The 26,994-nt window shown below is 40.3% G+C and overlaps 1 protein-coding gene across 6 annotated transcripts in view; it reads left to right on the forward strand.

Moving 5' to 3' along the window:
• The first annotated feature begins 2,546 nt into the window (after nt 1-2,546).
• The window catches only part of UGDH (UDP-glucose 6-dehydrogenase), a 31,960-nt gene continuing 7,512 nt past the window's right edge, over nt 2,547-26,994 (forward strand). Inside the window, exons 1-8 of one of the 6 annotated variants that reach the window (XM_028089015.1) lie at nt 2,547-2,828; nt 4,118-4,211; nt 10,371-10,539; nt 18,485-18,586; nt 21,671-21,871; nt 21,981-22,178; nt 23,276-23,423; nt 25,992-26,086. In XM_028089015.1, the coding sequence (XP_027944816.1) occupies nt 4,150-4,211; nt 10,371-10,539; nt 18,485-18,586; nt 21,671-21,871; nt 21,981-22,178; nt 23,276-23,423; nt 25,992-26,086 (975 nt within the window). In that variant the 5' untranslated portion in view covers nt 2,547-2,828; nt 4,118-4,149. Of the gene's footprint in view, nt 2,829-4,117; nt 4,212-4,439; nt 4,704-10,370; nt 10,540-18,484; nt 18,587-21,670; nt 21,872-21,980; nt 22,179-23,275; nt 23,424-25,991; nt 26,087-26,994 lie in introns of those variants that run through there. The other 5 variants (XM_028089036.1, XM_028089023.1, XM_028089030.2 and 2 more) reach the window with 5 other exon arrangements.

The following is a 26,994-nucleotide window of genomic DNA, read 5'->3' on the forward strand; positions in this document are numbered from 1 at the left end:
CGTCCATTTCTCTGAATCTCCATGGCTACTACACTGGACATGCTATTTCTAATTCTTAATTACTGTAATTAGTTCTGAATTGTTCGCCTCATATTCACTCTTTTTATTCCTGTAACTACCCTCTTCATTTCCCCCAGTTAATTCCCATATTTCCTTTAGGAGTTCAGTTATCACAACTTGAGGAAACATCCCTACCTACTATGTTAAATACTCCTATTGTATACTCTCATAAGACTATATATATATCCCACCTTAATAAAGTTGTAATTTTACATTTATCTGTGTGATTGATTGATGTTTCCCCATAGAGTAAAATTTATAAAGGAAGGGAATGTATCATTCTTTACTCAGTTGTATTCCTAGTGACTAGCACGTAGGAAATACTTGGAGAGAAATACTTATTCAGTGAATGAATCGATGTTTTTCAAGTTTGTAGAGGAACCCATGTATAAATTGAAATCGTACATAAAAAATTGATATATAAAGCAGATTAAACAGATAAAAGTAGAACTGCTCTGATTTGGAGGAAAGGGGAGATATATGTCGGAGACCTAGAGCTCTGTTTTAACCTTCCACTCATCCACTCATTCTCTTTCCTCACAGAGTGACACACCACCAGAGAAACTTAGAGCTCCGTGAAACATAATTTGAAAATAATTGGTATCAAGCAGTTCTCAAGCTTTTTGTTCTCAGGACTCCTTAACACATTTAAAATTTGAAGGCCCAAAAAAGTTTTTTCATGTTGATTATAGATATTGGTATTTACCTTATTAGAAATGAAAATTGACAAATTATGAAAAATACATAAATTCCTTAACACTGACAATAATAAATCCATGACATGAATAAGAATCATAGAAAAGTGGTTTTTATTATGAAGCTAACTATAATAGGTAATTTAAATCTAACTATATGCCAAGTTCAGAAAGATAACTATTATAGCAGTGTATTTGTCACATGTATTGCAATTACTTGTTCACTTATCTCTCCTAATAGCCTGTGAGCTTTGGAAGAACTTGGGCCTTAATCCATTTTGCATCTTTGGTCTCTAGGATAAAGTCTAACACACAATAGGCACTAAATATTTGTTGGACAAATGAATTTACCTGCTTTGAATGTACAAACACCTACATATCATACTTTCTACAATCTATAGCAAACTGTTGAATCAATATTCAACAGTTTTCTTAAAGTTGTCATGATCCTGTCAAGAAAACCATCATCTTGGGGCGGTTGGGTGGCTCGATAGGTTGGGCGTCTGCCTTCCGCTCGGGTTATGATCCCGGTGTCCGGGGATCAGCGGGCATAGGGCTCCCTGCTCACCAGGAGTCTGCTTCTCCCCCTCCTTCCCGCTAGTGCTCTGTCTCACTCACTCTCTCTCAAATATTTAAAGGAAAAAAAAAAAAACAACATCTTGGGGTGCCTGGTTGGCTCATTCCGAAGAGCATGGGACTCTTGATCTCCTGATGGTGAGTTGGAGCCCCATGTTGAGTGTAGAGATTACTTAAATAAAACTTAAAAAAAAAACCCATCATCTATGAGGTATTTTAATGTGTCTTTATAAACTCCTAATCACGTCCCTCATGACGTATTTAAAAATGTTCTTCAAGTACAGATTATGTAACCTGATGTAATTCTTAATGAGGAACACAAAAAAAGTCATGACTGCTTTTCTCTTAGATCTGAGATTTAAGATGACTTTGGAGAGAAGAAAGAGAACAGAACGGCCCTTCTCATTTAAAAAACAAAAAACAAAACCAAACGGGCAGCGTCCATACATTGATTTTACTCTTCCTCATACACGGAACTTGTATCTTGCAAACTCTCAGCACAGACAGCCCAGATCCCGAACTTGGCAGGAATAGCTCTGGAAAATATGTCTGGAGGGCGTGGGTGTCTTTTCTCCCCGGGATCAGGGCGGAGGCTCTAACTGGTCCAGTCCTGACAAGACTCAGCATCCTACGGACGCTAGGCGCCTCCTTCCCAGAAGTGGCGAGGGAAGGGATCTGACTAAACCTTGGGCCGCCGGCCCGCAGGACGTGGCGGGGGCTGGTGGTGGTAAGCCGCCGGGCGGTCTCACCCGCAGGGTCTGGGGGGCCGAAAGACGAGGTCGGCCGTCGGGGCCCCTGGGGAGACCGGAAAGGGGGCCGAGACCTTCCGGTCCCCTCGGGCCGCAGCCGGCCCAGTATCCCCGCAGTCCTAGATTATGGCCGACCTGGCACTCAGGCGGTACCACCTCAGCGCTGACCGTTAGCGGAGGCCGCGACACAGGGAGGGAAGCGGGGCCAGACGACTAGACACGGGCTTCATGCCGGGAGACTATTCTCGGCCTAGCGGCACCTGGAACCCCACCCCGTGGGCCTCAGCCAACTCGCCGCGCACGCAGCTCCGCCCCATGCCGCTCGCGGTAGGGGCGGGACCGCCGAGCTGGCTCGAGCGGATTCGCCCAGGGTCGGCTAGGGGCGGGGCTCCTCATCTGGCTACGATTAGCCCCGCCCCGACTCCCCGCCCCTAGGGCCAGCAGGAAATAGGGGCGGGCCCGGGCCTAGGGTGGCGGGAGGAGCAGGGATGTGGCGGAGGGCAGCGTCCTGACGGGCCTGGCTGCGGGGGAATGAAGCCTCCGCCTCCTCGGGCAGAATCCCTTAAATACGGGCTCGAGCCCGGGACTCTGGGTGCTGTGCTTTGCAGCCTGAAGGAGGGGCGTACGGTGAGGGGAGGTCAGGCGGAGCAGGACGAGAGCGCAGAAGCTGCTGCAGCGCGGCGGGTAGCGAGGAACTGTCCGAGAGGTCGGAATAGGAGCGGCCGCTGCGCTCGGTGCCTGGAAGTGGGTAAGCGCCTTTCTGGAGCTGGCCCTGCCGCCCCTTTGGGAAGGTCCCGGGTCCCGGTGGGATGTGCGGGGAGCGGGGCGGGGGAGTGCGCGCTGCTCCCGGTTGCGCTCTGCGCTCGGTCAGGGGCTCCCAGTCTCAGGAGCCTGGTCTCCTCCTTTGGCCTCTGGGCGGGAATCGCCTTTTGGTCCGCTGCCCCGAGAATGGGATAGCTTGAGCTTTTTATTCTACCCTCGCGAGTCTTCCAGCCGCTTCTCTTTCTTCTTTTTCTCACTTTCTGACTTGAAACAAATGAGATTTTCCCAGGAAGCCGAACGTCCACCGAAGGAAGCGGTCCTCTGGTTAGGGACCCCATTTTGGTCTCAGAGTCCTGGTCTTTTGTTTGTGTTTGGTCTGCTCACCTGGGGAGCTGCTGCCTTCCTCCTGTCACTAACCACCCTTCTTAAGAAACTAAAGAGAAAACGGAGCCAGAAAGCCCTTGAGGGCGAAATCCTGACATTCTATCGTGACATCTGTACGGGCTGTCCTGGAATCTATTGTTGACTGCCACACCATGTAATTGCTTTATTTCATGTCAGGGAAGGCCTTTCTTGGGTACTTCAGAAGATGTTTGTGTGAGACCTTGAAAAATCATACTTCTTGGGGCGCCTGGGTGGCTCAGTCGGTTAAGCGCCTGCCTTGGCTCAGGTCATGATCTCAGGGTCCTAGGATCGAGCCCCGCATGGGGCTCCCTGCTCAGCGGGGAATCTGTTTCTCCCTCTGCCTCTGTCCCTGCTTGTGCTCTCTCTCAAATGAATAAATAATCTTTAAAAAAGAAAAGAAACAAGAAAAATCATACTTCTTATATATAGGAAGATAACTGAGCAGGCTTGAAAATTGGTTTATTGAAAAGAAGGATTCACTGGTAGGGAGCTTTTTACAGATATACAGAGGAGTAGCTGTCCATTGACTGCCCTCAAAGACACAGTGAGTCTTTGAGTTTCTTCAAATCCTCTATGAAATGGAGAACAGTAGTCTAGTCTGTTTCTTCAGGGGGCTTCTGGAAATGAAAGAGCTTACTGTCTGCTCTGAGATGTGCTTGTTAGTAGCCAACATCTAGTTAAGGTAAGTGGTAGACAAACCTGATTGAAAGGATCTCATTTCTTCTCCCATTGCTGTACTCCTTTCTCAAACATTAAGTATGTAACTAATGAGTATACTTCATCTTCCTTCTTATTTACATGGCTTTATATGATGCCCTTTAGATATAACATTAACAGTGCCTTTCTCACTGATAAAATATTTTTCCCCAGGTCAGGCATCTGTTAGTATTTAATCTTTGGAAATGACTGTGATGATGTGTGAAGTTGATGTATCCAACTACAACGTCCATTGCCTTAGCTACTGGTAATTATGCCGAGTATACTGAAGAGGGGTGGGGATGGATGGATTATATTCAGCTTAGATTGTAATAGGACCTTCAATATTTGTTAGCCACATCAAGGTTGAAATATTGATCTGAATTTATAAAATTTTAGATGAAGGGTAGTTTTGAAACAGTCTGGGTTATTGAGATTTTCCCAAAATACAGAGGTAAAAACTCATTTCAAACTGACACACTCAGTAAGCAGACATTCCCATTTCCCTGACAGCACAACAGAAGATCAGAAGGTACATAAAAGTAGAAATGGAATATGGAATCAGAAGACATCTGTGTCAGGGAAAGTATATTACTAACACTAATGCTGTATCAAACTCCATAATAAAGATTGAAGATTTTATTGAAACTTGCAAGTGACAATTTATTGGGACTTGCACAGTTCTTCAGTAATTTTCCCATTGTCATCTACAAGCCATGCTTCATGTGAAATAGCACCACAGGGACACCCCAAAACACATGTAAGTCTGTAATATAGGTCTATCAATAGTTTACCTAGCTGCTGTATGTAAGGCAAGCTGAATACAGCCTGGTGATCAAGGTGGATAAGAAGTATCTCTGAAAGGGCGCCTGGGTGGCTCAGTTGGTTGACTGACTGCCTTCGGCTCAGGTCATGATCCTGGAGTCCCGGGATCAAGTCCCATATCGGAGCTCTGTGCTCAGTGGGGAGTCTGCTTCTCCCTCTGACCCTCCCCCCTCTCATGCTCTCTCTCTGTCTCACTCTTTCTCTCTCAAATAAATAAAATCTTTGAAGAAAAAAAAAAGTATCTCTGGAAAGACATGCCAAAGTTCTACATAAAAAAGAAAGGCTGATAGTATTCTGGACAATTTCAGCAAAAATACAGTGATCAGCCATCTGAGCTAAAGATATTCAAATAACAGTCTTCATCTCAAACAGGCCTTTATGGAGAGTTACTCATTCATTCAATTAGTATTTATTGAGAACCTACTATTCTAAGTGCTGAGGTAACAGCAACAGATAAGAGCTGTTAGCCTGGGAGCACCTTATTAAATTATGAACTCCTTGAACTCAAGAGTTGCATTGTGTAGACATTCAATCTATGTTTATATAAGAATGTTGTAACCTCTTGGCTCTGGGATTCAATGGTAACCCTGGAAGATCCTCTGGTCCAAAAATACTTTGAAATTTTACTTTTTAGGTGTTCCAGATATACTGGTTGTAATTAGAGAGGTTGGCTAGCTGTTTAGTAAGGGTGTTACATTGTGATAATTCTTTAGGTTCATCACAGTTCAGAACTTCATCTTCAGCCTTGCAGATCTGGAAGGTAGATTTTTTTTTTTTTTCCTTCATGGGCCCAGGGTTAATGAGACTTTAGATATTAACTTAAAATGATTAAACTCGTAAGAGACTAATGGCTACATTAGAATGAAACTTTGATATTATAGTAGGGAAATTTTATTGCAGTACCTGTAATACTTATATCTCAAATCTGAGTCATTCCTTTCTATTATGATTCCTGGGAATCTGAATTCATAAGGGAGAGTGGAATCATCGCAAAGAATCTTCGGAGAACATGCCATCTGAGCATTGGGAAAGCCTGTTCTTACCCCACCTCTCTGAAACCAGAACACTTTTTTTTTTAAGATTTTATTTATTCATTTGAGATAGAGACAGAGAGAGTACAAGCAGGGGGAGAGGCAGAGGGAGAGGGAGAAGCAGGCTCCCCACTGAGCTGAGAGCTGGGCGCTGGGCGCAGGGCTCGATCCCAGGACCTGGAGATCATGAACTGAGCCGAAGGCAGACGCTTAACCATCTGAGCCACCCAGGGGCCCCAACCAGAACACTTATGATTTCCAGATTCTGTGTCACTCTTCTCTAGACAGCGCTGAAGTAAACACATCATTTTTGTTCTTAACTCCCTCTTTCCGGGCTACAAGTTGATCCTCCCTTTTTTCTTCCCCTCCCTTTTAGCTACACAAATGCTATTGATTGTTATGGTTACTTTCAATTATGTTACCTTATTTTATTTTATTTTTTTAAGATTTTATTTTTGTGAGAGAGAGCAGGTGAGCGAGCACTAGCAGGGGGGAGGGGCAGGCAGAGGGAGAAGCAGACCCCTACTGAGCACGGAGCCTGATGTGGGGATTGATCCCAGGACCCCAGGATCATGACCTGAGCAGAAGACAGATACTTAACCTACTGAGCCACCCGGGAGCCCATGCTACCTTAAGTTATTAAATAATAGCCTCCTGAATTGTCATAGACATGCTTCCCTGAAAGGGGCATTTGAGACCCTTTAAATTCATTTCCACTCTACAAGACAGTTATTACCTCTTACCACTTCTTAATACCCATATCTTTATCCAAGTAGGCTGATCTTTACTTCTTTGGACTCGTTTCTGTTTATGAGTCCTTACTTACTCCTTCCTCCCCCCCATCTGGAATGCTCTCCCCCACCTACCTTTTCTTTCTATATCCTACTTATTCTTCAGGCCAAGCTTAGATTCTACATTTCCCTTGTTTTAGATACCTTCTTATTTGTTTTCCCTCTGGACTTTCATACTCATTTTGTCATTTGATTGATTATACTGCCTTATATGTTACTTGGGTGTGCTAACTCCTTTTCATCTTTTTTTAAGATTTTATTTATTTATTTATTTGAGAGAGGGGAAGAGAGAGAATCACAAGCAGACTCTGCACTGAGTGAGCATGGAACCCGACAAGGGGCTCCATCTCACAACCCTGAGATCATGAACGTAACCGACTGAGCCATCCAGGCACTTCTCCTTTTCTTTTTTAATTTTTTTTAAAAGATTTTTATTTATTTATTGAGAGAGAGAGAGAGAATGGTAGAGAGAGAGCATGAGAGGGAAGAAGGTCAGAGGGAGAAGCAGACTCCCCGCTGAGCAGGGAGCCCGATGCGGGACTCGATCCTGGGACTCCAGGATCGTGACCTGAGCCGAAGGCAGTCGCTTAACCAACTGAGCCACCCAGGCGCCCAAGGTACTCCTCCTTTTCATCTTTTAAGTCAGCCTACAAGTCACTTTCTCAGAGAGTCCTTCTTTAACTGCCCTATCTACAGTAGTTCTTTCCCCATAGACAGTCTGTCCCTCTCCACCTACATGTTTATTTCCTTTATATGGAATGTATCACAGCTACCATTATTTTGTTTTGCGTTTTCCCACTAGAATATAACTATGTAAGAGTAGGAACTGTACCTGTCATGTTTACTATTGTATCCACAGTAGCTAGAACATTAGTGGCTGTAACATAGTAGGGTGTTTAATAAATGTTTTTCAATTGAATTTTTCCCTAAGTAAATTGTTAAATTCTTGAGTGTGAGGACCTATATCTATGGCCAGAATCTCTGCTGTGCCCACAGGTAGACCCTTAAATTGGGAATATTAATTTTTCATGAAAGTGAACAAGGGACTAGGCCTGAAGCAGTTGAAGTAATTTTTCTGACACCCGATGCCAAGCCCTTTCTACTGTAGAGGTGGGGAGATCAGCAGCAAATGCTGGAGACACATCTATGGTAAGCCTCCTCCAGGCTCAACTGTCCCCCAGGTGGGAGCTTTTCAGAACATTCTCCTGAGCTTTAGTTGCTTGGCAATCCCAGCGCAGTCCTTTCCTCCTAGCAGTGTCTCTTTCTCCTTGTGTATAGGGCACTTGAAGCCTGGAGAGTAGTAAGTCAGAACTGAAGTGTAGAAGAAGGGTGAAGAAATGAAAGATGAATGGTTGCCAAAATAAATTTTGTTAGGCTTAGTATTTTTGCAGTGGTGAATTTTGGAACCCTAAAAGTTTAATAGGAATATCATGTTTGTGTGGCTTCACAGGTGATAGATATTAGGGAACTCTGAACCCATTTATTTAGGTTATTAAAGAGAGACTCTACCCAGGGCATCTGGCTGGCTCAGCTGGTAGAGCATGCGTCTCTTGGTCTCAGGGTCATGAGTTCAAGCCCCACGTGGGGCATGGGGCCTACTTCAAAAAAATAAGTAATTAGAGAGGATCTACCAGATTTAGCATGGTTTTAATATTTCCAGGTAAGTACATCCACACAATGGAATACAGTGTAACTGTTTCTAAAAGGGAGAGAGTTTTACCGGAAACAGAAAAAAATAAAAATAAAAAGAGAGCAAGAGAGAGGGAAATAGACAGGTCTTAAGAATACATTAAGTGAAAAAAGCCGAGTGTTGATAATAAATTATAGTATTCTACCTATTGGATTTAGAAAGAATGGATTATTAAGATATATACATGTATTTACTTGTACTTTATTGGAAACACTGGAAGGATACACAAGTAACTAATAAAAGGGTTGCTTGTGGAAGCAAAGTAGTGGGTAGTCAAGAGATAAGGATGGGGTAGACTTGAGGCTTCTTACTGTATACTTTGTTATACGGATTTAATTTTGAACCCTATGAATTTATTACCTATTCAAAACAAAAAATAAATTTTATTTTATTTTATTATTGTTTTTAAAGATTTTATTTATTTATTGGACAGAGAGTGAGAGAGCACAAGCAGGAGGAGCAGCAGAGGGAGAGGGAGAAGCAGGCTCCCCGCTGAGCAGGGAGCCTGATGCGGGACTCGATCCCAGGACCCTGGGATCATGACCTGAGCCGAAGGCAGATGCTTAACTGACTGAGGCACCCAGGAGTCCCACAAAAACTAAATTTTCAAAATTTCTTTGTATATATATCAGAGAATATTGCTCTCTTTTGTAGAATCAATAGATTCCAAATTTTGCTCATATTTACTGTTTTACCAAATTTTTTTTTTATAAAGTTTCTGGGGTCATTAGACTTTGAATTGATATCTGCTAAACATGGCCACTGAAGATTGATTCATAAGCTGACTTACTTGTTTCCTAACACAGACCAGGATACTTGTATGGGTTATTCAGCTTATTTTCTTCCAGTAGTAAAGTCTACCCAGAAAACCAGTGATTAGAACATTGTTTGATTAATACAGATTCAGACTTAAGGGAACTGGATCATCTTAATTATGTGGCTTGTGTATCTTTTTTCACAATAGGGTTGTACTCGCCAGGCATTATACCTTCTCTGACCCATGCAGGAGTATACTAACAAGTACTTAAACTCTTTGATTACCATTTTCCTTCTCTTTGGAATCCATGAATGGGTTAGATTAGATGATGTCCGAGGTCGGTCTTGGTAAGGACTAAAATTCTAAGAATCTCATCAGTTTGACAGTTCTAGTTCTCATTATAATGAATAAACTGACATTCATATATATATATCAGTACCTTGTCATTTGGATTAGTGTGAATCAGTTCATCCAAATGGCTTTTGAAAACCCATCAAAATCTGTGTAACAGCTTTGCTAAATACAGAAATCACTTTCCTTTAGCCATCTCATAGTTTCTGATTAAAGTTGAAATGGAGTTTAAGATCATTGTCAAGTACCTAAAAATAAACTGCTGAAGCCAAATTGTATAGGGAATATAATCACAGAGGCCACTTCTGGACTTTCAAACTAGTCTTATTATCTGTCGTGTTAGTCTAAACCTGCCATAAGGCTGACCTTTGTAAACCAGCATTTATTTAAGCAAGAATTGCACTGGTTGTTCACCCTTGAGTTTTTCCTCACCAGTCAAAGTTATCCTAGTGGCCTGGGAGACCTAAGTAAGGTTTTATTTTGCTTCTTGAATTTTTGAATATTAGATCATTATAATCTTTGTGACACTTCTTCAGTAATACCAGTTACTTTTTTTTTGTCCATGTTTTATGTTAGCGCGGCCGAGAATGGACATTCCAATTGGAATATTATATATTATCGCTCTTTTAATAATTTTTTTTAAAGATTTTATTTATTTATTTGACAGAGAGACATAGCCAGAGAGGAAACACAAGCAGGGGGTAGTGGGAGAGGGAGAAGCAGGCTTCCCGCGGAGCAGGGAGCCCGATGCGGGGCTCGATCCCAGGACCCCGGGATCATGACCTGAGCCGAAGGCAGATGCTTAACGACTGAGCCACCCAGGCGCCCCTCTTTTAATAATTCTTAATGAGTATGAATGCAGGCAATCTTTCCAGATTATCTGTCACCTTGACAGTTTTTATAAAGCATGATAAATGTGCAATGTGATTTCTTTAAATTTTCTGTTTTCAATAGTAGAATAGTCTTACTGCTTTCCTTCTAGTTTAATCATGTTTGAAATTAAGAAGATCTGTTGCATTGGTGCGGGCTATGTTGGAGGACCTACATGTAGTGTCATTGCTCATATGTGCCCTGAAATCAGGGTAACAGTTGTTGATGTCAATGAATCAAGAATCAATGCATGGAACTCTCCTACACTCCCTATTTATGAGGTAAACCATTTTAAACAGCTCTTTGTTCTTATGTCCTTTGTTTTCTGTTTTTGTTAAATAAATTGCTATTAATGTAAAAATCTGTGACTGCAACTGAAAAGGAATTAAATGAGAAATCTAGATACACAATGTTGTGGACATCACATTTATAATTATGTCAAGTATGCCCAAGGAAAATGACTGGGAAGAAATATATTAGAATATTAATAATGGTTGTATTAGTGCAGTGAGAATATGGGTAATTTTTTCTCTTCTCTGTTTTCTACTTTTGTTAATATGGTTACCATATTGTAATAGTAAAATATTAGAAAGGTATTCTGTACAAAGAAAATAATAAAACTGTGGATGTTTATAATACTAATTCATATAAGTCCATTATATTTGGGGGTAATTGTACTGTACTTATAGCAGGTAAACCATGAGTGGATAAATGATGTCTTTTATATCTAGTGCTTAGTATCACAAATTTGTTTAATTAGAATTTGAAAATTGCTGTGAATTTAGATAATATATAGTTAGGAAAATATGCTTCCAGCTATTTTATTAAGATATGTGGATCCCATTTTGAAAAATTTCACTATAAAATGAGTTCATGATATTATGCTTTTGAAACCCAACAGAGAAGCCTTTGAAAATTTGTGTTGTGGTGTTTTTTTTTTTTCCAACATTAATATATTCTTATTTTTTTTCCTTTGGGAAAGCCTTGTTATTTGTAAGACTGTTATCAACCATAGTCTCTCTCTCTTTCTTTCTTTCTAAGATTTATTTATTTTAGAGAGAGAGTGTGAGCAAGGGGAGGGACAGAGAGAGAGGGAGAGAAACTCAAGCAGTCTCCCCACTGAGCAGGGAGCCTGATCAGGGCTCCATCTCACCACCCTGAGATCATGACCTGAGCCAAAATCAAGAGTCGGTTGCTTAATCATAGTTTTTAAATGTGTTAGTCTTTTGGAAGGGAAGTCTCAACCGGTTTTATAGGCATATGAAATATAGAAATCCATGAAAAAGCACCCACAGAGTAGTAGCTACCCAACATCATGGATATATTCCTCTCTGAATCAGACTTTGAATTAAAAAAAAAAAATCTCTGTGTGTGTGTGGTAGCTTCTGTTGTGCTTTACCCTTTCTTTTTCTACCAGATGAGCTACCCATAATAGTTCTTTAAAGATATTTATTTATTTATGTATGTATGTATTTATTTGCGAGGGACAGAGCGGTGGGAGGGGCAGTGAGGGAGGGAGAGAGACAAGCAGACTCTGCACTGTGGAGTCCACTGCAGTCCCTATCCCATGACCCTGAGATCGTGACTCTAGCCAAAACCAAGAGTCTGTTGCTTCACTGACTGAGCCACCCAGGCACCCCCCAACCCCATAATAGTTCTTTAAATTACTTTAGTGCTATAGCATTTCTTTTCCTGTTATAACATTACTACTAGATTTGGTTTTGGAGAATTAAAATTTTTTTGGAAAGATAACTTAATAAAAGTTTTATAAAACGGCTGCATGTCATCTGAAATCCTGTAAGCCATATTTATATCCAATCATTCAGTAACTAATTCTGCCAGCAGTGTACTCTAGTCTTCAGAAACAAAGGACACTTATCAGAATGGCTAAAATTATTACTACTGACAATACTAAGTGTTAGCAAGGATTTAGAGCAATTGGAATTTTACACAGTGCTGCCAGAATGTAGTCTGGTATAGCCACTTTCAAAAAAGTGCTCGGCGGTGTCTACTGAAGCTGAAAATCTGTGTAGTCTGATCCAGCAATTCCACTTGTAGGTATATATCCAACAGAAATGCATACCTATGTGCACCAAAAGACAGGTATTAACAGTACTATTCATAGTAGACTTAAATAGGAAACAACCTAAATGTTAATCAGCATTGGAATGGATACATAAATTATAGCATAATCCTGCAATGAAATTCTATACTGCATTGAAAATCAATGAAACTACTCCGACATGCAAGAATTTGGTTAAATTCTCCCCAAAATAATGTGCTATCAGACATAAAGTAGTACATATTGTATAATTCTACTTGTATAAAGTTCAAATATAAGCAAATTGATCTCTGATGATAGAATTCAGCATGATGTTAATTTGAGCCATGGTAGTGACTCGGAGAGGGCAAACTGCAGGTTCTGATTTACGGTTAATATTCTAATTCTTATTACAGATAGTGGTTACACAAGTGTGTTCACTTTTGAAAATTGAGCTACATACTTTTCTATATTAATGTATATGCAATTTTATATATTTTTGTTTTATTTCAATAAAAATTAGCTTAAAAACAAAAAACAGAGGTACCCTGAGTTGGAAAAAAGGCAAACTAAGGGCACCTGAATGGCTCAGTGGGTTGAGTGTCTGACTCTTGGTTTTGGCTCAGGTCATGAGCCTGAGCTCAGTGGTGAGACTGAGCCCAGAGTGGGGGAGTCTGCTTGAAGATTCTCTCCCACTGCCCCTCCCCCAACTCACATGTGCACTCACGCTCGCGTGCTCTCTCTCTCTCCCTAAAATAAATAAATCTTAAAAAATACAAATTATAGGGGCACCTGGTGGCTCAGTCGTTGGGCATCTGCCTTTGGCTCTTGTCGTGATCCCAGGGTTCTGGGATCGAGCCCCGTATCGGGCTCCCTGCTCCGCGGGAAGTCTGCTTCTCCCTCTCCCACTCCCCCTTGCTTGTGTTCCCTCTCTCGCTGTCTCTCTCTGTCAAATAAATAAATAAGTAAATAAAGACTTTATTAATCAAATAAAAGCCATACCATATTTAAAAAAAATACAAACTATAATGTATTGGAATTAGACATTTTTCTTGGAGAAAACAAAAAAATCAATTGGCCAGGCATGTTCCCTGGCCAGATTCTTATTGTTGGTATTACTATTTACATTGATTGACATCTGAAACTCTTCTTGCTAAGACTTCAGTGTTTTATTTTATTTATTTATTTTTTAAAAGATTTTGTTTATTTATTTGACGGAGAGAGACACAGAGAGAGAGGGAACACAAGCAGGGGAAGTGGGAGAGGGAGAAGCAGGCTTCTCCTGGATCAGGGGGCCCGATGCAGGGCTGGATCCCAGGACCTGGGATCATGACCTGAGCCGAAGGCAGGTGCTTAACGACTGAGCTACCCAGGCTCCACCTAAGACTTCAGTGCTTTAAATTTAAGATAGTATGTTCTACATTGACATTGAATCTAGCTGGGATATATAGTTAGATTGAGAAAGTTAAGATCTAAAATAATTTCTTTTCCATATCATACTTGTTTTTTCTCAATAACCTTTTATAAACAAAGAAACAGAAGTATTATATTTCATACTTTTATTTCATAAATAAATTTTTCTTCTTTAAATCTCTTTATAAAGAATATAAAAGATTTGAAAGTCTAGCGCTCACTGTCCTCATTAGAGTCAATGTCTGAGTTTTCAAAACCCTGACATCTCATAATTGTATTGGCTTTATTTAATGGTTATAACTTATTTTTATCTCTCTCTCTTGTGCGCGTGCTGTCTTTTTTTTAAAAATAAGTAATCTCTACACCCCACATGGAGCTTAAACTCACAACCCCCAAATTAAGAGTGGCATGCTCTTCCAGCCGAGCCAGCCAGGTGCCCCTATCTCATTTTTAATATGTTAATTCCAGGAAATTAGATAAACTATAAGCAGCTATTTTAGTTTTGCACTATTTAGTGTAGCCTACAAAAGAAATGAAATCTTTTTCCAAAACCCACTGGCTTTGGAGGTTAAAAACATGGCACTCGTACTTTAAAATTCTAGAAGGAATCATCTTAGTAAGTAGAATGATTTTCCTCTTAGCAAGTAAATGACTTTAGGCTTATAATTTTCCTGTGTCTTTCTTAGACATCAGTTAAGAGAAGCCTGCTTAGGGGCGCCTGGGTGCCCTAAATTGGTGAAGTCACCAATTACATAGAGAAGGAAAGGTCAAAATGTAAGAAGGGGCTAATTGATGGAATAAAGTCCAGAAAGAGAGTGAAAGGATGGAATCAAAAGCACAAGGATTGGCCTTGAAAGCCTCTTCCTTGGAGACTGGAGGAAAGTAAACAAGAATGGATAAAGATATGAGCAGTTTTGTTGGTGGGGACATGAAAGAAAGGTGACTGACATATTGACAATTTCAATTGTCTGTTAGTAAGAGGTGAGATATTTTGAAGAAGATAGAAGGGGTCATGTTGGGTCAAGGACTTGCAAATAGTGGAGGTGCAGAGCAATAATCTCAGAATAGAGAGGACAAAGTAAAAGATTATCGGGTCACATTGAAAACCCAGCTAGGAGTCCCTGGGTAGCACAGTTAAGCATCTTCCTTCGGCTCAGGTCGTGATCTCCAGGTCCTGGGATCGAGCCCCACATTGGGCTCCCTGCTCAGCAGAGAGTCTGCTTCTCCCTTTGCCTCTGCCCCTCCTCACTCACTGCTTGTGATTTCTCTCTCTCTCTCAAATAAATAAATAAATAAATAAATAAAATCTTTAAAAAAAAGAAAGAAAACCCAGTTAAATATACTTAGGGTCCATGAGCTTGTTTATTGTGGTTCTTTCTAATTCAATATGTTTATATTTTATGGGCCAAAACTAGATGAATAAAAAAATGGTCGTTTTTACTGCTGGAAAAGGAAATAGTAATGATCATCAGATAAAATATGGTGACAAGATACTTAAGTGTTTACTCAGAAAATAGTATAGTAGAAAGTGTTAATATTTAACAATTAAAATATTTTATTTTGTATTGCCATATTTTTTGAACAGTCACTGCTTTTCTTTTTTTTTTTAAAGATTTATTTATTTATTTGACAGAGAGAGAGACACACAGTGAGAGAGGGAACACAGCAGTGGGAGTGGGAAAGGGAGAGGGAGAAGCAGGCTTCCTGCGGAGCAGGGAGCCCAATGCGGGGCTCGATCCCAGGACCCTGGGATCATGACCTGAGCCGAAGGCAGACGCTTACTGAGCCACCCAGGCGCCCATCACTGCTTTTCTTGTTAACTTTGTAACAATAGCTACTTTTTAAAAAGTAAAATGGATAATTTGCTTTACTTTTTCTGAATTAAAATGAATGATAATTTTACCCTGTGAAAGGATTTGAGTTCTTCCATAAAAAGTATCCTATAAATTCTCAATACTAATTGTGATAATTACATAATGAATTTAATAAGAGGTAGAACCTATATTATTAACTACTTCTGCATCAGTTTTGGAGATCTACAAATATCCCATTGATTTTAACAGAATAATATAGTTATTTGTTTTGAGGTGTTATTAAGGCTTAGTTAGTATAAATCCTGCATTGCTCTGATTTTAGGTTACTTTAAATATTAGGGGATTATATATAAGACTAAATTCAGTCTTCTCTGCAAAATCCCTACTCCATAATCTTTTACTCTCATTTTCTAGAACCAAGGAAATGGTTTCTATGACCCGTGGGCTCCCTCTCCCTCTGCCCCCCCCCGACATGTGCTCTCTCTCTCTCTCTACCTTATCTCTCTCTCTTTCAAATAAATAAATAAAATCTTGAAAAAAAAAGATAATGGGGCGCCTGGGTGGCTCAGTCATTAAGCGTCTGCCTTCGGCTCAGGTCATGATCCCAGGGTCCTGGGATTGAGACCCGCATCAGGCTCTCTGCTCTGCGGGAAGCCTGCTTCTCCCTCTCCCACTCCCCCTGCTTGTGTTCCTTCTCTTGCTGTGTGTCTCTGTCAAATAAATAAATAAAATCTTGAAAAAAAGATAATAGGGGCGCCTGGGTGGCTCAGTCATTAAGCATCTGCCTTCAGCTCAGGTCGTGATCCCGGGGTCCTGGGATCGAGCCCCACTTTGGGCTCCCTGCTCGGCAGAGAACCTGCTTCTCCCTCTCCTGCTCCCCCTGCTTATGTTCCTTCTCTCACTGTCTCTCTCTCTGTCAAATAAATAAAATCTTTCTAAAAAAAAAGATAATAATTATTTTAAAAACATAAGCATGTCACCTGGGGCACCTGGGTAGCTCAGTTGGTTAAGCATCTAACTCTTGATTTCCACTCAGGTCATGATCTCAGGGTTGTGAGATCAAGCCCTACTTTGGGCTCTGCACTCTGCATGGAGTCTGCTGGAGATTATTTCTCTCCTTCTCCCTGTGCCCCTCCCCCTGCTTGCTTGCTCTCCTGTGTTCTTTCTCTCTGAATAAATAAATAAAGTCTTAAAAAAAAAAAGTAAACATGTCACCATTGTTACTACTACAAATTTTAAGAATAGTTTCTTTATATCAAGAATTCTTATACGGGGGCGCCTGGGTGGCTCAGTTGGTTAAGCCACTGCCTTCGGCTCAGGTCATGATCCTGGAGTCCCAGGATCGAGTCCCGCATCGGGCTCCCTGCTCGGCAGGGAGTCTGCTTCTCCCTCTGATCTTCTCCCCTCTCATGTGCTCTTTCTCTCAAATAAATAAAATCTTTAAAAAAAAAAAAAAAAAAAAGAATTCTTATACGGGTCCTTTTTCCCGTAGTTTATTTAAATCAACATCCAAGTAAGATCCATAAACTGCAATAGATTTTTATCACTTGTGTCTTTTAAGACCATAGTATTTTAGGGTGCCTGGGTGGCTCAGTTGTTAAGCGTCTGCCTTCGGCTCCTGTTATGATCCTGGGGTCTTGGGATTGAGCCCCGCATCAGGAAGCCTGCTTCTCCCTCTCCCACTCCCCCTGCTTGTATTCCCTCTCTCGCTGTGTCTCTCTGTCAGATAAATAAATGAAATCTTTAAAAAAAAAAAAGATCATAGTATTTTAATCTCTCTTTCTCTCTATTTTTCTCTTCAGTTTATTTGTTGAAGAAACTAGGTTGTTTATCCTATAGAAATTCTCAGTCTGGGTTTTGCTGATTGTACTGATCTAAGCAGATTTATCTTTTATTTGTTTAAAAGATTTTATTTAGTTATTTATTTATTTGAAAGAGAGAGCACAAGCAGGAGGCAGAGGCAGAGGGAGAGGGAGAAGCAGACTCCCTGCCGAGCAAGGAGTCCGATGCAGAACTCGATCCCAGGACCCTGGGATCATGACCTGAGCCAAAGGCAGGTGCTTAACCGACTGAGCAACCCAGGTGCCCTGATCTAAGCAGATTTAGATCTGATTTTTTTTTTCTTGTCTTCCCTCCCTCCATCCTTCCCTTCCTTCCTTTCTTTCTTTGGCAAGGATACTTAGGTGGTTTTGTACAGCTCAATATTCTTTTTTTTTTTTAAGATTTTATTTATTTATTTATTTGAGAGAGCGAGAATGAGAGAGAGAGAGAGCACATGAGAGGGGGGAGGGTCAGAGGGAGAAGCAGACTCCCTGCTGAGCAGCAGGGAGCCGATGCGGGACTCGATCCCGGGACTCCAGGATCATGACCTGAGCCAAAGGCAGTCGCTTAACCAACTGAGCCAGCCACCCAGGCACCCTGTATTTCCTGTTAAACTGTATGGGGAACGTAATAAAATTTTCAGTTAAAATGTTTCTTACATTACTTAGAAAAAATATATATTTAGGTATGCATGAAGTAAATGTTGACTGTTTGACAACCAGTTATATGACTTGAATTCTTAGGGGTAAAAACCTGCGTTCATGATGATGACGCAAAATCAAATGTTTGCTTGAAATCACAGAAGACCTTGAATTTTCTGATAATTGTATTGATACTCAGTTAATTGTTAACTCTTAGGAAACAAACACATGGTAAACAATGAGACATTAAAGTGAGCTGGTGCTTTTATTGTGGCAAAGTCAATTTTGCTCTATTTAGTATTGTTACATAATGTACACTTTTGGCCTTTGGTGTAGGATCTTAGATTTTTCTACAAAGGTGTTATTTGAGAGCAAGTCTAGACCTTTAAATTGTAATATAACTTTCTCTTTTAACAAAGGTAATTCTCTGCTATTAGGTAATCTCATATGACTGGTAAACTGTATATACAACTTTTTTTTTTTTTTTCCTGTTTAGCCAGGACTAAAAGAAGTGGTAGAATCCTGTCGAGGAAAAAATCTATTTTTTTCTACCAATATTGATGATGCCATTAAAGAAGCTGATCTTGTATTTATTTCTGTAAGTATTTTCTTTTGCTGTGTGAGTTTTAATGCGTTCTTTTCTATACAGAAGTTTCATTGTATTTGAATAGTAATCTGTTGGTATCAAGCCACATCATTACTTAGTATAGGGTTGTCCAGTTGAATTTTGGTTGTTACCTTGTCTAACACTTCACCATACCCTGTAATCACCTGGTCACATATATCACTGATCATTGATCAAATAAATTTGGAGGAAGTTCTAGTCTGGGATCTAGAATTAGGAAGTGCTGATGTGAGTTCATGTGGTAATAGTATATATATTTCATCATTTCTTGTTTTGACCACTGCAAAGCATGTGTGCAAATTTATGGGTATCTCCTATCTAGATGAATTATGTTCCAGAAGTCATTTTATTTCTTATTTTTTGAATTTTTAAAAAAGATTTCAGGGCTCCTGGGTGGCTCAGTCGTTAAGCGTCTGCCTTCGGCTCAGGTTATGATCCCAGGGTCCTGGGATCGAGCCCTGCATCGGGCTCCCTGCTCAGAGGGAAGCCTGCTTCTCCCTCTTCCACTCCCCCTGCTTGTATTTCCTCTCTCTCTGTCTCTCTCTCTCTCAAATAAATAAAATCTTTAAAACAAAACAAAACAAAAAATAAAAAAGATCTCATTTTTAAGTGATCTGTACCCCTAACTTGGGGCTCGAACTTGCAGCTCCAAGATCAGGAGTCTCATGCTCTACTGAGCCAGCCAGCTGCCCTAGCAGAAATCATTTTAAATGAACTCTTTGCAATTTGGCTTGTGTTCATTAGGTTACAAGCTAGTCCACAGGCACCTTTGGCTCATAATATGGCTCATAATATGATGTACCTTTGTAATGAAAAAATAGAACCAGTACTTGGGAGTTAAACTCTGGTAATCTAATATTTGAACCAAGGTAACTTTTGCTGTCCTTGTAGCCATTTACTCAAATAGTCTATGTGTGATCAGTATAGTAATCATCAATTTGTGGCTGAGCTAGAGTGTTCTATGACTCTATGACTCAAGACCTTCAGGGCCTTAAAGAATAAAGGGAAGCCAGTGGCATGGGCTTTCACCGAGTCCCATGAACTTAAGAAGAGAAATATCATAGGGGCCCTAGAGGGTAGATGTTGTTGAATTGATTATGCATGTTGTTGATGATTGTAAGTTGTTGAATTAGGGGTTGTTTTCTGACTGATGAGACAAAAGCAGTACCATAAAGATAACTCCAGAAGAAAGTGGTAATGACGCCAGTGGTGAAACCATAATGAATTCATTCTCTTTTTTGGCATTCTTAATTACTTCAGAGAAATTGGTACAGCTTCTGTGACTTGCCTGCCCATCATCTACTTAAGCTTGGAGAAGGTTAAGAGACAAGGCATAGAAAATGAGAAAAGATTTTGGAGTAGCCAGGTACTTGGAGAAAATCAAGAAGTTATCTTAGTCCAACTTTTAGATAACGAGAGTCTGGAATGGGAGTAGTGGAATTTTCCATAAAAAATATTTAAAAAGATCTGTTCTCGGGCAGTAGAGTCCACTGTAGGGTGGTCTGGCCAGACAGCTAATTTTACACTTGCCTTTCTGTGGATCTAGCTTGAGCTGTCCTGAATCTTTCCAAGCTATTACTTTGCGTACCTGTTATGGTAATTTATTACTGTATAACTCACATCTACTTCCCATTATTCTCTGGATCAGCTTTTTAAAATTTATTTGTTGTCTGCTTTTCATTATGGAAAATATCAAATTCATACAAGGGATGAAGACAATAATACAATGAATCCTATTTACCCATTCTCCATTGTCAGCAGTTACCATGGCTGATCCTGTTTCATTTACTACTTCTCTCTCTTTCCTCCTACCCCAGGCTATTTTTAGGCATATTCCAGGTAGGAGTAGTTTTATATGAATCAGTGTTCAGTTGTCCCCTTCAGAGCATCTTTACTAGGGGAGGCTGTCTGCTCCTCTCTCATCTTTAGCATGTTCCACCGTATCCTATTAGCGGTCTTGGCCCTTCTGTGCTCCAGTGCACCCTGACTTCCACGTCTAAGGCTTTTCCTAAGTTGTTCCATGCAAATAAACAACTTTTGTTCTCCTGATTTTCACACCTCAACAGTGTTTGAGTTTTGATTTATTTCGCCTTCTTCCTTTATTTAGTCTCCCATTAGGTTATAAGCTTGTCAAGAGAAGAGAATTGATACCACTAATTATTGGTTCAAAAACTCTTCCTGAATAGGGGCACCTGGCTGACTCAGTTGGCAGAGTTGACAAGACTCAATCTTAGGGTCCTGACTTCAAGCCCTACATTGGGTGTGGAGCCTACTTAAACACACACACACACACACACACACACACACACACACACACACAGTTCCTGTATAGAATTTTGGGCTTTCTGGAGTGCTTTGATTTTTACCAAAGCATTATAAAACCCACATGTTAGATTTTAGAGCACATGCTATCCTCATTTTCCAATGAGGTAATTGGAGCAAAGGCAGCTATGCTTCTCCAAGATTACATGGTACAGCTAAGCCAAAAGTAAATGCCTAGACTCTGGACTCATGATTTCTTTTTCTCTCTATTTGATAATCGTCTACATAGTATTGTGAGTCCTGAAGATGCTATATAATGTCTAGCTTTAATGATCTGAGAAAGCCATTTGTGAATGATACTGCAAATATTTTTGAAAAGCTATTGATATAGGTCTATTAAAAAGGAGGATAGAAAAGGTTTTAAAGACCAAGGTAATATATTACATACAATAAAGAGAGAAAAGAAAACTTACATTTCATTTCAGACTTTGAACTCCTCGAGGACAGCAACAGTCTCATTCATCTTTGTATCTCCAGGGCTTAGCTTGGAACCTGCCTGCCCTAATATCTGTCACTATATAGTAGATTCTCAACAAAAATTTGTTGAAGGAGTTCCCCAGATGCTTCAGGATGTCCTGTCTGATGATTATATTATTAAAATGTATCATTTCCATGAAACTAATAGGGGGGTTAAATTTCCCGCTTAACTAGTTAATTGATGGTTCAAGATTCATGTTGAAATCACTGAATCTCTCACAGACACTTCTTGTTCATAATCCCATATGCTCTCATCAGGTGAACACCCCAACAAAAACCTACGGAATGGGGAAAGGTCGCGCAGCAGACCTGAAGTATATCGAGGCTTGTGCCAGACGCATTGTGCAAAACTCACATGGGTACAAAATTGTGACTGAGAAAAGCACAGTTCCAGTGCGGGCAGCAGAAAGTATTCGTCGAATATTTGATGCAAACACAAAACCCAACTTGAATTTACAGGTATAAACAAAGGAAGCATTGGAACCTGATTCTTAAATAAATATTGATGCCTTATAGTTGCCAACGGTTAATTCTAAGTTTAAAACTTTGCTTTGCGTTGGAATTCTAGGTGCTGTCCAACCCTGAGTTCTTGGCGGAAGGAACAGCCATCAAGGACCTAAGGAACCCAGACAGAGTACTGATTGGAGGGGATGAAACCCCAGAGGGCCAGAGAGCGGTGCAGGCACTGTGTGCAGTGTATGAGCACTGGGTTCCCAGAGAAAAGATCCTCACCACTAATACTTGGTCTTCAGAACTTTCCAAACTGGTTGGTACATAGCATTGGATCCTCCATTAAATTTAAAGCTAAGGACTTATTTCTCTTAAGCCTGATAAGCCACACAGGTACTTTCTTAATATTAATATTTAGAACATAATATTCTTGTCCATTATGAGATAATTTTCACAAGGGAAATCAAATATCAGGGTATAAAATATTCTGGAAAATTCTCAATTTTTAATAAAATGCAACATAAAATGGAGGGTGCATTAAAATAGTAGTTTTTTTTTTTAAAGACTTTATTTATTTGAGAGAGAGAGAGAGACGGAGACAGAGATTGCGAGAGAGAACATAAGTGGGGAGGAGAAGGAGAAGCAGGCTCCCTGAGGTCAATGCAGGACTTGACCCCAGTACCCTGGGATCATGACCTGAGCCGAAGGCAGACGCTTAACAACTGAGCCTCCCATGTGTCCCAAAATAGTAGTTTTTAATGGGGCTCCTGGGTGGCTCAGTCGGTTGAGTGTCTGACTCTTGATTTCGGCTCAGGTCATGATCCCAGGGTCATGGGATCTAGCCCCAAGTCAGGCTCTGCGTTCAGTGGAGAATCTGCTTGAGATTCTCTCTCCCCCTCTGCCCCTTCCCCACCCCTGCACTTGCTTGCTCCCTTTCTCTTTCTCTCATATAAATAAATCTTTTTAAAAAAATAGTTTTTAAAATCACTCTTTCTATCTTTAATCCCATTCTTAATCATCTTTCTTCTCTAAAACATTTTCCTTGGGACGCCTGGGTGGCTCGGTAGGTTCTGTGTCTGCCTTCCGCTTGGGTCGTGATCCCAGGTCCTGAGATAGAGTCCATCATCAAGCTCCTTGCTCGGCGGGGAGCCTGCTTCTCCCTCTACCTGCTGCTCCCCCTGCTTGGGCTCTCTCTCTCTCTCTCTCTTTCTGTCTCTCTGACAAATAAATAAATAAAAATTAAAAAAATTTTTTTTTCCTTTACCAACATATCCATAGCATCCTCAAATTGAGCCTATCAGTAACTTTTATATCTCCCTCAGTAATTTGTATCAACTCAATGAAATATAATCCAGACATATAAAATTGCTATTTAACTCATCATAATTTTCCTTTCCCCCCCCACCCCCAAAGGCAGCAAATGCTTTTCTTGCCCAGAGGATCAGCAGCATTAACTCCATAAGTGCCCTCTGTGAAGCAACAGGGGCTGATGTAGAAGAAGTGGCAACAGCCATTGGAATGGACCAGAGAATTGGAAACAAGTTTCTGAAAGCCAGTGTTGGTAAACTGAAATTTTTCTGTACATAGAGTAGATTCCTTTAGCTAGGTCTTTAACTTTAAGGAAGTCTTTGTATAACTTAATGCCCTTAGAATAATGATTCCATGATACATGTAACCTTCAACCTATCAAGAACTTGCCAAGTGAAGCAGTAATTAAACTTATATTGTTTTAATAATTACTGATTGATTAGTAAGATAAACATAGTTCACTGTTTTAGGAGGATTAATTAATATTTAAGTAGAACATTTAGGAAGAGTAAGTTCGGGAGACTACATAGGACATAACTCAGTACCTTACTAAAGCAAATGGGAAGAACATCCCCTGTCATTTGCTTTGCCTACTACAGTAGGCACTGTATACAGTGTATGTATTACAATGTAATACAGTCGGTCCTCATTATTTGCCAGTTCTGTACGTATGAATTATCCTACTTGCTAAAATTTATTTGTAATCCCCAAATCAATGCTCATAGTGCTTTCATGGTCATCTGCAGACACACACACAGCAGCAAAAAATTTGAGTCACCCAACACAGACGTTCCCAGCTGAATTTGTGACAGGCAATGCTCTTGTTTTCTCGTTTCAACTCCCATTCTGTAAACAAGAGCTCTTTTTGTGGTCTATTTAGTGTCACATTTTTTACATTTTTGTGCTTTTTGTTGGTGATTTACCTTTTTTAAATTGCCCCCAGGTATATTGTGTGTGAAGTGCTAGTGTTATCTAGTGTTCTGAAATGCCAGGAGGCTGTGATGTGTGCCCCTCAGACAAAATACATGTGATTAGATAAGCTTTATTCAGGCCTGAGTTATAGTGCTGTTGGCTGTGAGTTTAGTGTTAATGAATCAATAATATATATTAAATAAGGTGTCTTTAAACACACAAAAATAAAAACAGGGGCACCTGGCTGGCTCAATTGATAGAGCATGCAACTCTTGATCTTGGGGTCATGAGTTTGAGCCTCATGTTGGGGGTACAGTTTACTTTAAAAAAAAAAAGCAACACAAAATGATTATGTATCAACAAAACTAAAATACAACCTACTGAATGAGAGAAGGTATTTGCAAATAACATCCGATAAACAATATCCAAAATATAAAAGAACTTATATAACAACACCCAAAAAACTAAATAATCCAATAAAAAATGGGTACAGGGCACCTGTCTGGCTCAGTCTGTAGAGCATGTGACTCTTGATCTCAGGGTCATGAGTTCAAGCCCCATTTTGAGCATAGAGCTTTAAAAAAGGGTTGGGGTGGAAGACATGAACAAACATGAACAAACATTTCTTTAAAGAATACATACAGATGGCCAGCAGACACATGAAAAGACTCCACATCACTCATCATCAGGGAAATACAAATCAAAACCATAATGAGATACCACACCTGTCAGAATGGCTAAAATCAAAAACACATGAAACAACAAGTGTTAGCAAGGAGGCAGAGAAAAAGGAACGCTTGTGCATTGTTGGTGGGAATGTAAGATGGTGCAGCCACTGTGGAAAACAGTGTGGAGGCTCCTTATAAATTAAAAATAGAATTACCATATGATCCAGTAATCCCACTACTGGGTAGTGGAATACACACACACACACACGTGTGTGTATGTGTATTAGAATATTACTCAGCCATAAAAAAAATGAAATGTTGCTATTTGCAATAACAGGAATAGATGTAGAGCATAATGCTAAGTGAAATAAGTCAGTCAGAGAAAGACAAATACCATATGATTTTACTCATATATGGAATTTAAGAAACAAAACGAAGGAGAAAAGAGACAAACCAAGAAACGGACTCAACTATAAAGAACATAGTTAAAGAGGAGAGGGGTGGGGGAATGGGTGAAATAGGTGATGGGGATTAAAGAGTACACTTAGCCATGGCTATTTTATTACACGTTGTCTGACTGCTTTTGAGGAAAGGCAGAGTTAATAGTTGTGCCAGAGACTGTGTGGCCCATGAAGGCTAAAATATTTACAATTTGTCCCATAAAAGTTTACCAGCCCTGTGCTAAAGTAAGAGATGTAGGGCAGTGATACCAGATGAATGAGAGAGAAAATAGAAAATGTAGCCATAATAAAACATTAACGAGAAGATTATCTGGAAATTATTTATAGAGTTTATTAGTTGCTTGAAGATTTCACACAATCTGTAAACCCACTAAATTTCCAACATCTGAATTTTAGTATTAAAAATCCTAGGGGTGCCTGTGTGACTCACTTGGTTAAATATCTGACCCTTGATTTCCTCTCAGGTTGTGATCTCAGGGTTGTGAGATCTGCACTGGGCATGGAGCCTGCTTAAGATTCTCTCTCTCCCTCCCCCTCTAACCCTCCCACCCCTCCCTTCTCTCTAAAAAAAAAAAAAAATCCTAGCATAGGGCCATCTGGCTGGCACAGTCAGTAGAGCACGTGGCTCTTGATCTCGGGGTTGTGAGTTCGAGCCCCACTTGTGGTATGGAGTTTACTTAGAAAAAAATTCTAGCATAGGCCCTCAAATTTAGTAGGACAGATTTGTCACATGATTCAGTCGTGGTTCTTAAATGAAAATATTGTCACTTTTTTCTTCAGGTTTTGGTGGAAGCTGCTTTCAGAAAGATGTTCTGAATTTGGTTTATCTCTGTGAGGCTCTGAATTTGCCTGAAGTAGCTCGTTATTGGCAGCAGGTATTAATCTTGATAGTCAACAACTTTTGATTAACTTCTAATTAAAACATGTGACCCTTTGTCTATAAGGTGCTTTTGATAGGATTTATTTATTCCAGGATTTATTTATTCCAGAAATATAATTCTATAATTATATTCGTTTATTTTATTTTTTAAAAGATTTTATTTATTTATTTGATGGAGAGAGAGACAGCGAGAGAGGGAACACAAGCGGGGGAATGGGAGAGGGAGAAGCAGGCTCCCCGCATAGCAGGAAGCCTGATGCGGGGCTCGATCCCAGGGTCCTGGGATCATGACCTGAGCCGAAGGCAGACGCTTAACGACTGAGCCACCCAGGCACCCCTATATTCATTTATTTTAGTTTTATTTCTTAGGCTTCTCTGTTTTTAATTGTCTTTTTTGCTAATGAACTCTGATGGTAATTCTGGTAAACCATATTTCTCTAGTTTTATAACAAGTTTGCTCCCAAAATAAAGCAAGAACTATTATTCTTTTTGTGGGGGAAAGGGCAGAGGGAGAGAAGATCTTAAGCAGACTCCACACTCAGCCCAGAGCCCCACACGGGGCTTGATCTCATGACTCTGAGACTCTGAAATCATGACCTGAACCAAAATCAAGAGTGGGATGCTTAACCGACTGTGCTACTCAGACATCCTAAGAACTATTATTCTTAATTATAACTCTTTTCAGGCACCTGGGTGGCGCAGTCAGTTAAAGATAGAACTCTTGGTTTGGGTCCGAGCCCCACCTCAGGCTCCGTGTTCAGCATGGAGTCTGCTTGAGATTCCCTCTCCCTCTCCCTCTGCCCCCTGCCCCACATTCTCATTCACTCTCTTTCTAAAATAAATGAATAAATCTTTGAAAAAATTATAACTCTTTTCTGGAGTGCCTGGGTGGCTCAGTCAGTT

The sequence above is a fragment of the Eumetopias jubatus genome, unplaced genomic scaffold (genome assembly GCF_037043125.1).
Source record: "Eumetopias jubatus isolate StellerSeaLion01/CBP00866 unplaced genomic scaffold, mEumJub1_p1.0 scaffold_2, whole genome shotgun sequence".
Lineage (NCBI taxonomy): Eukaryota > Metazoa > Chordata > Mammalia > Carnivora > Otariidae > Eumetopias > Eumetopias jubatus.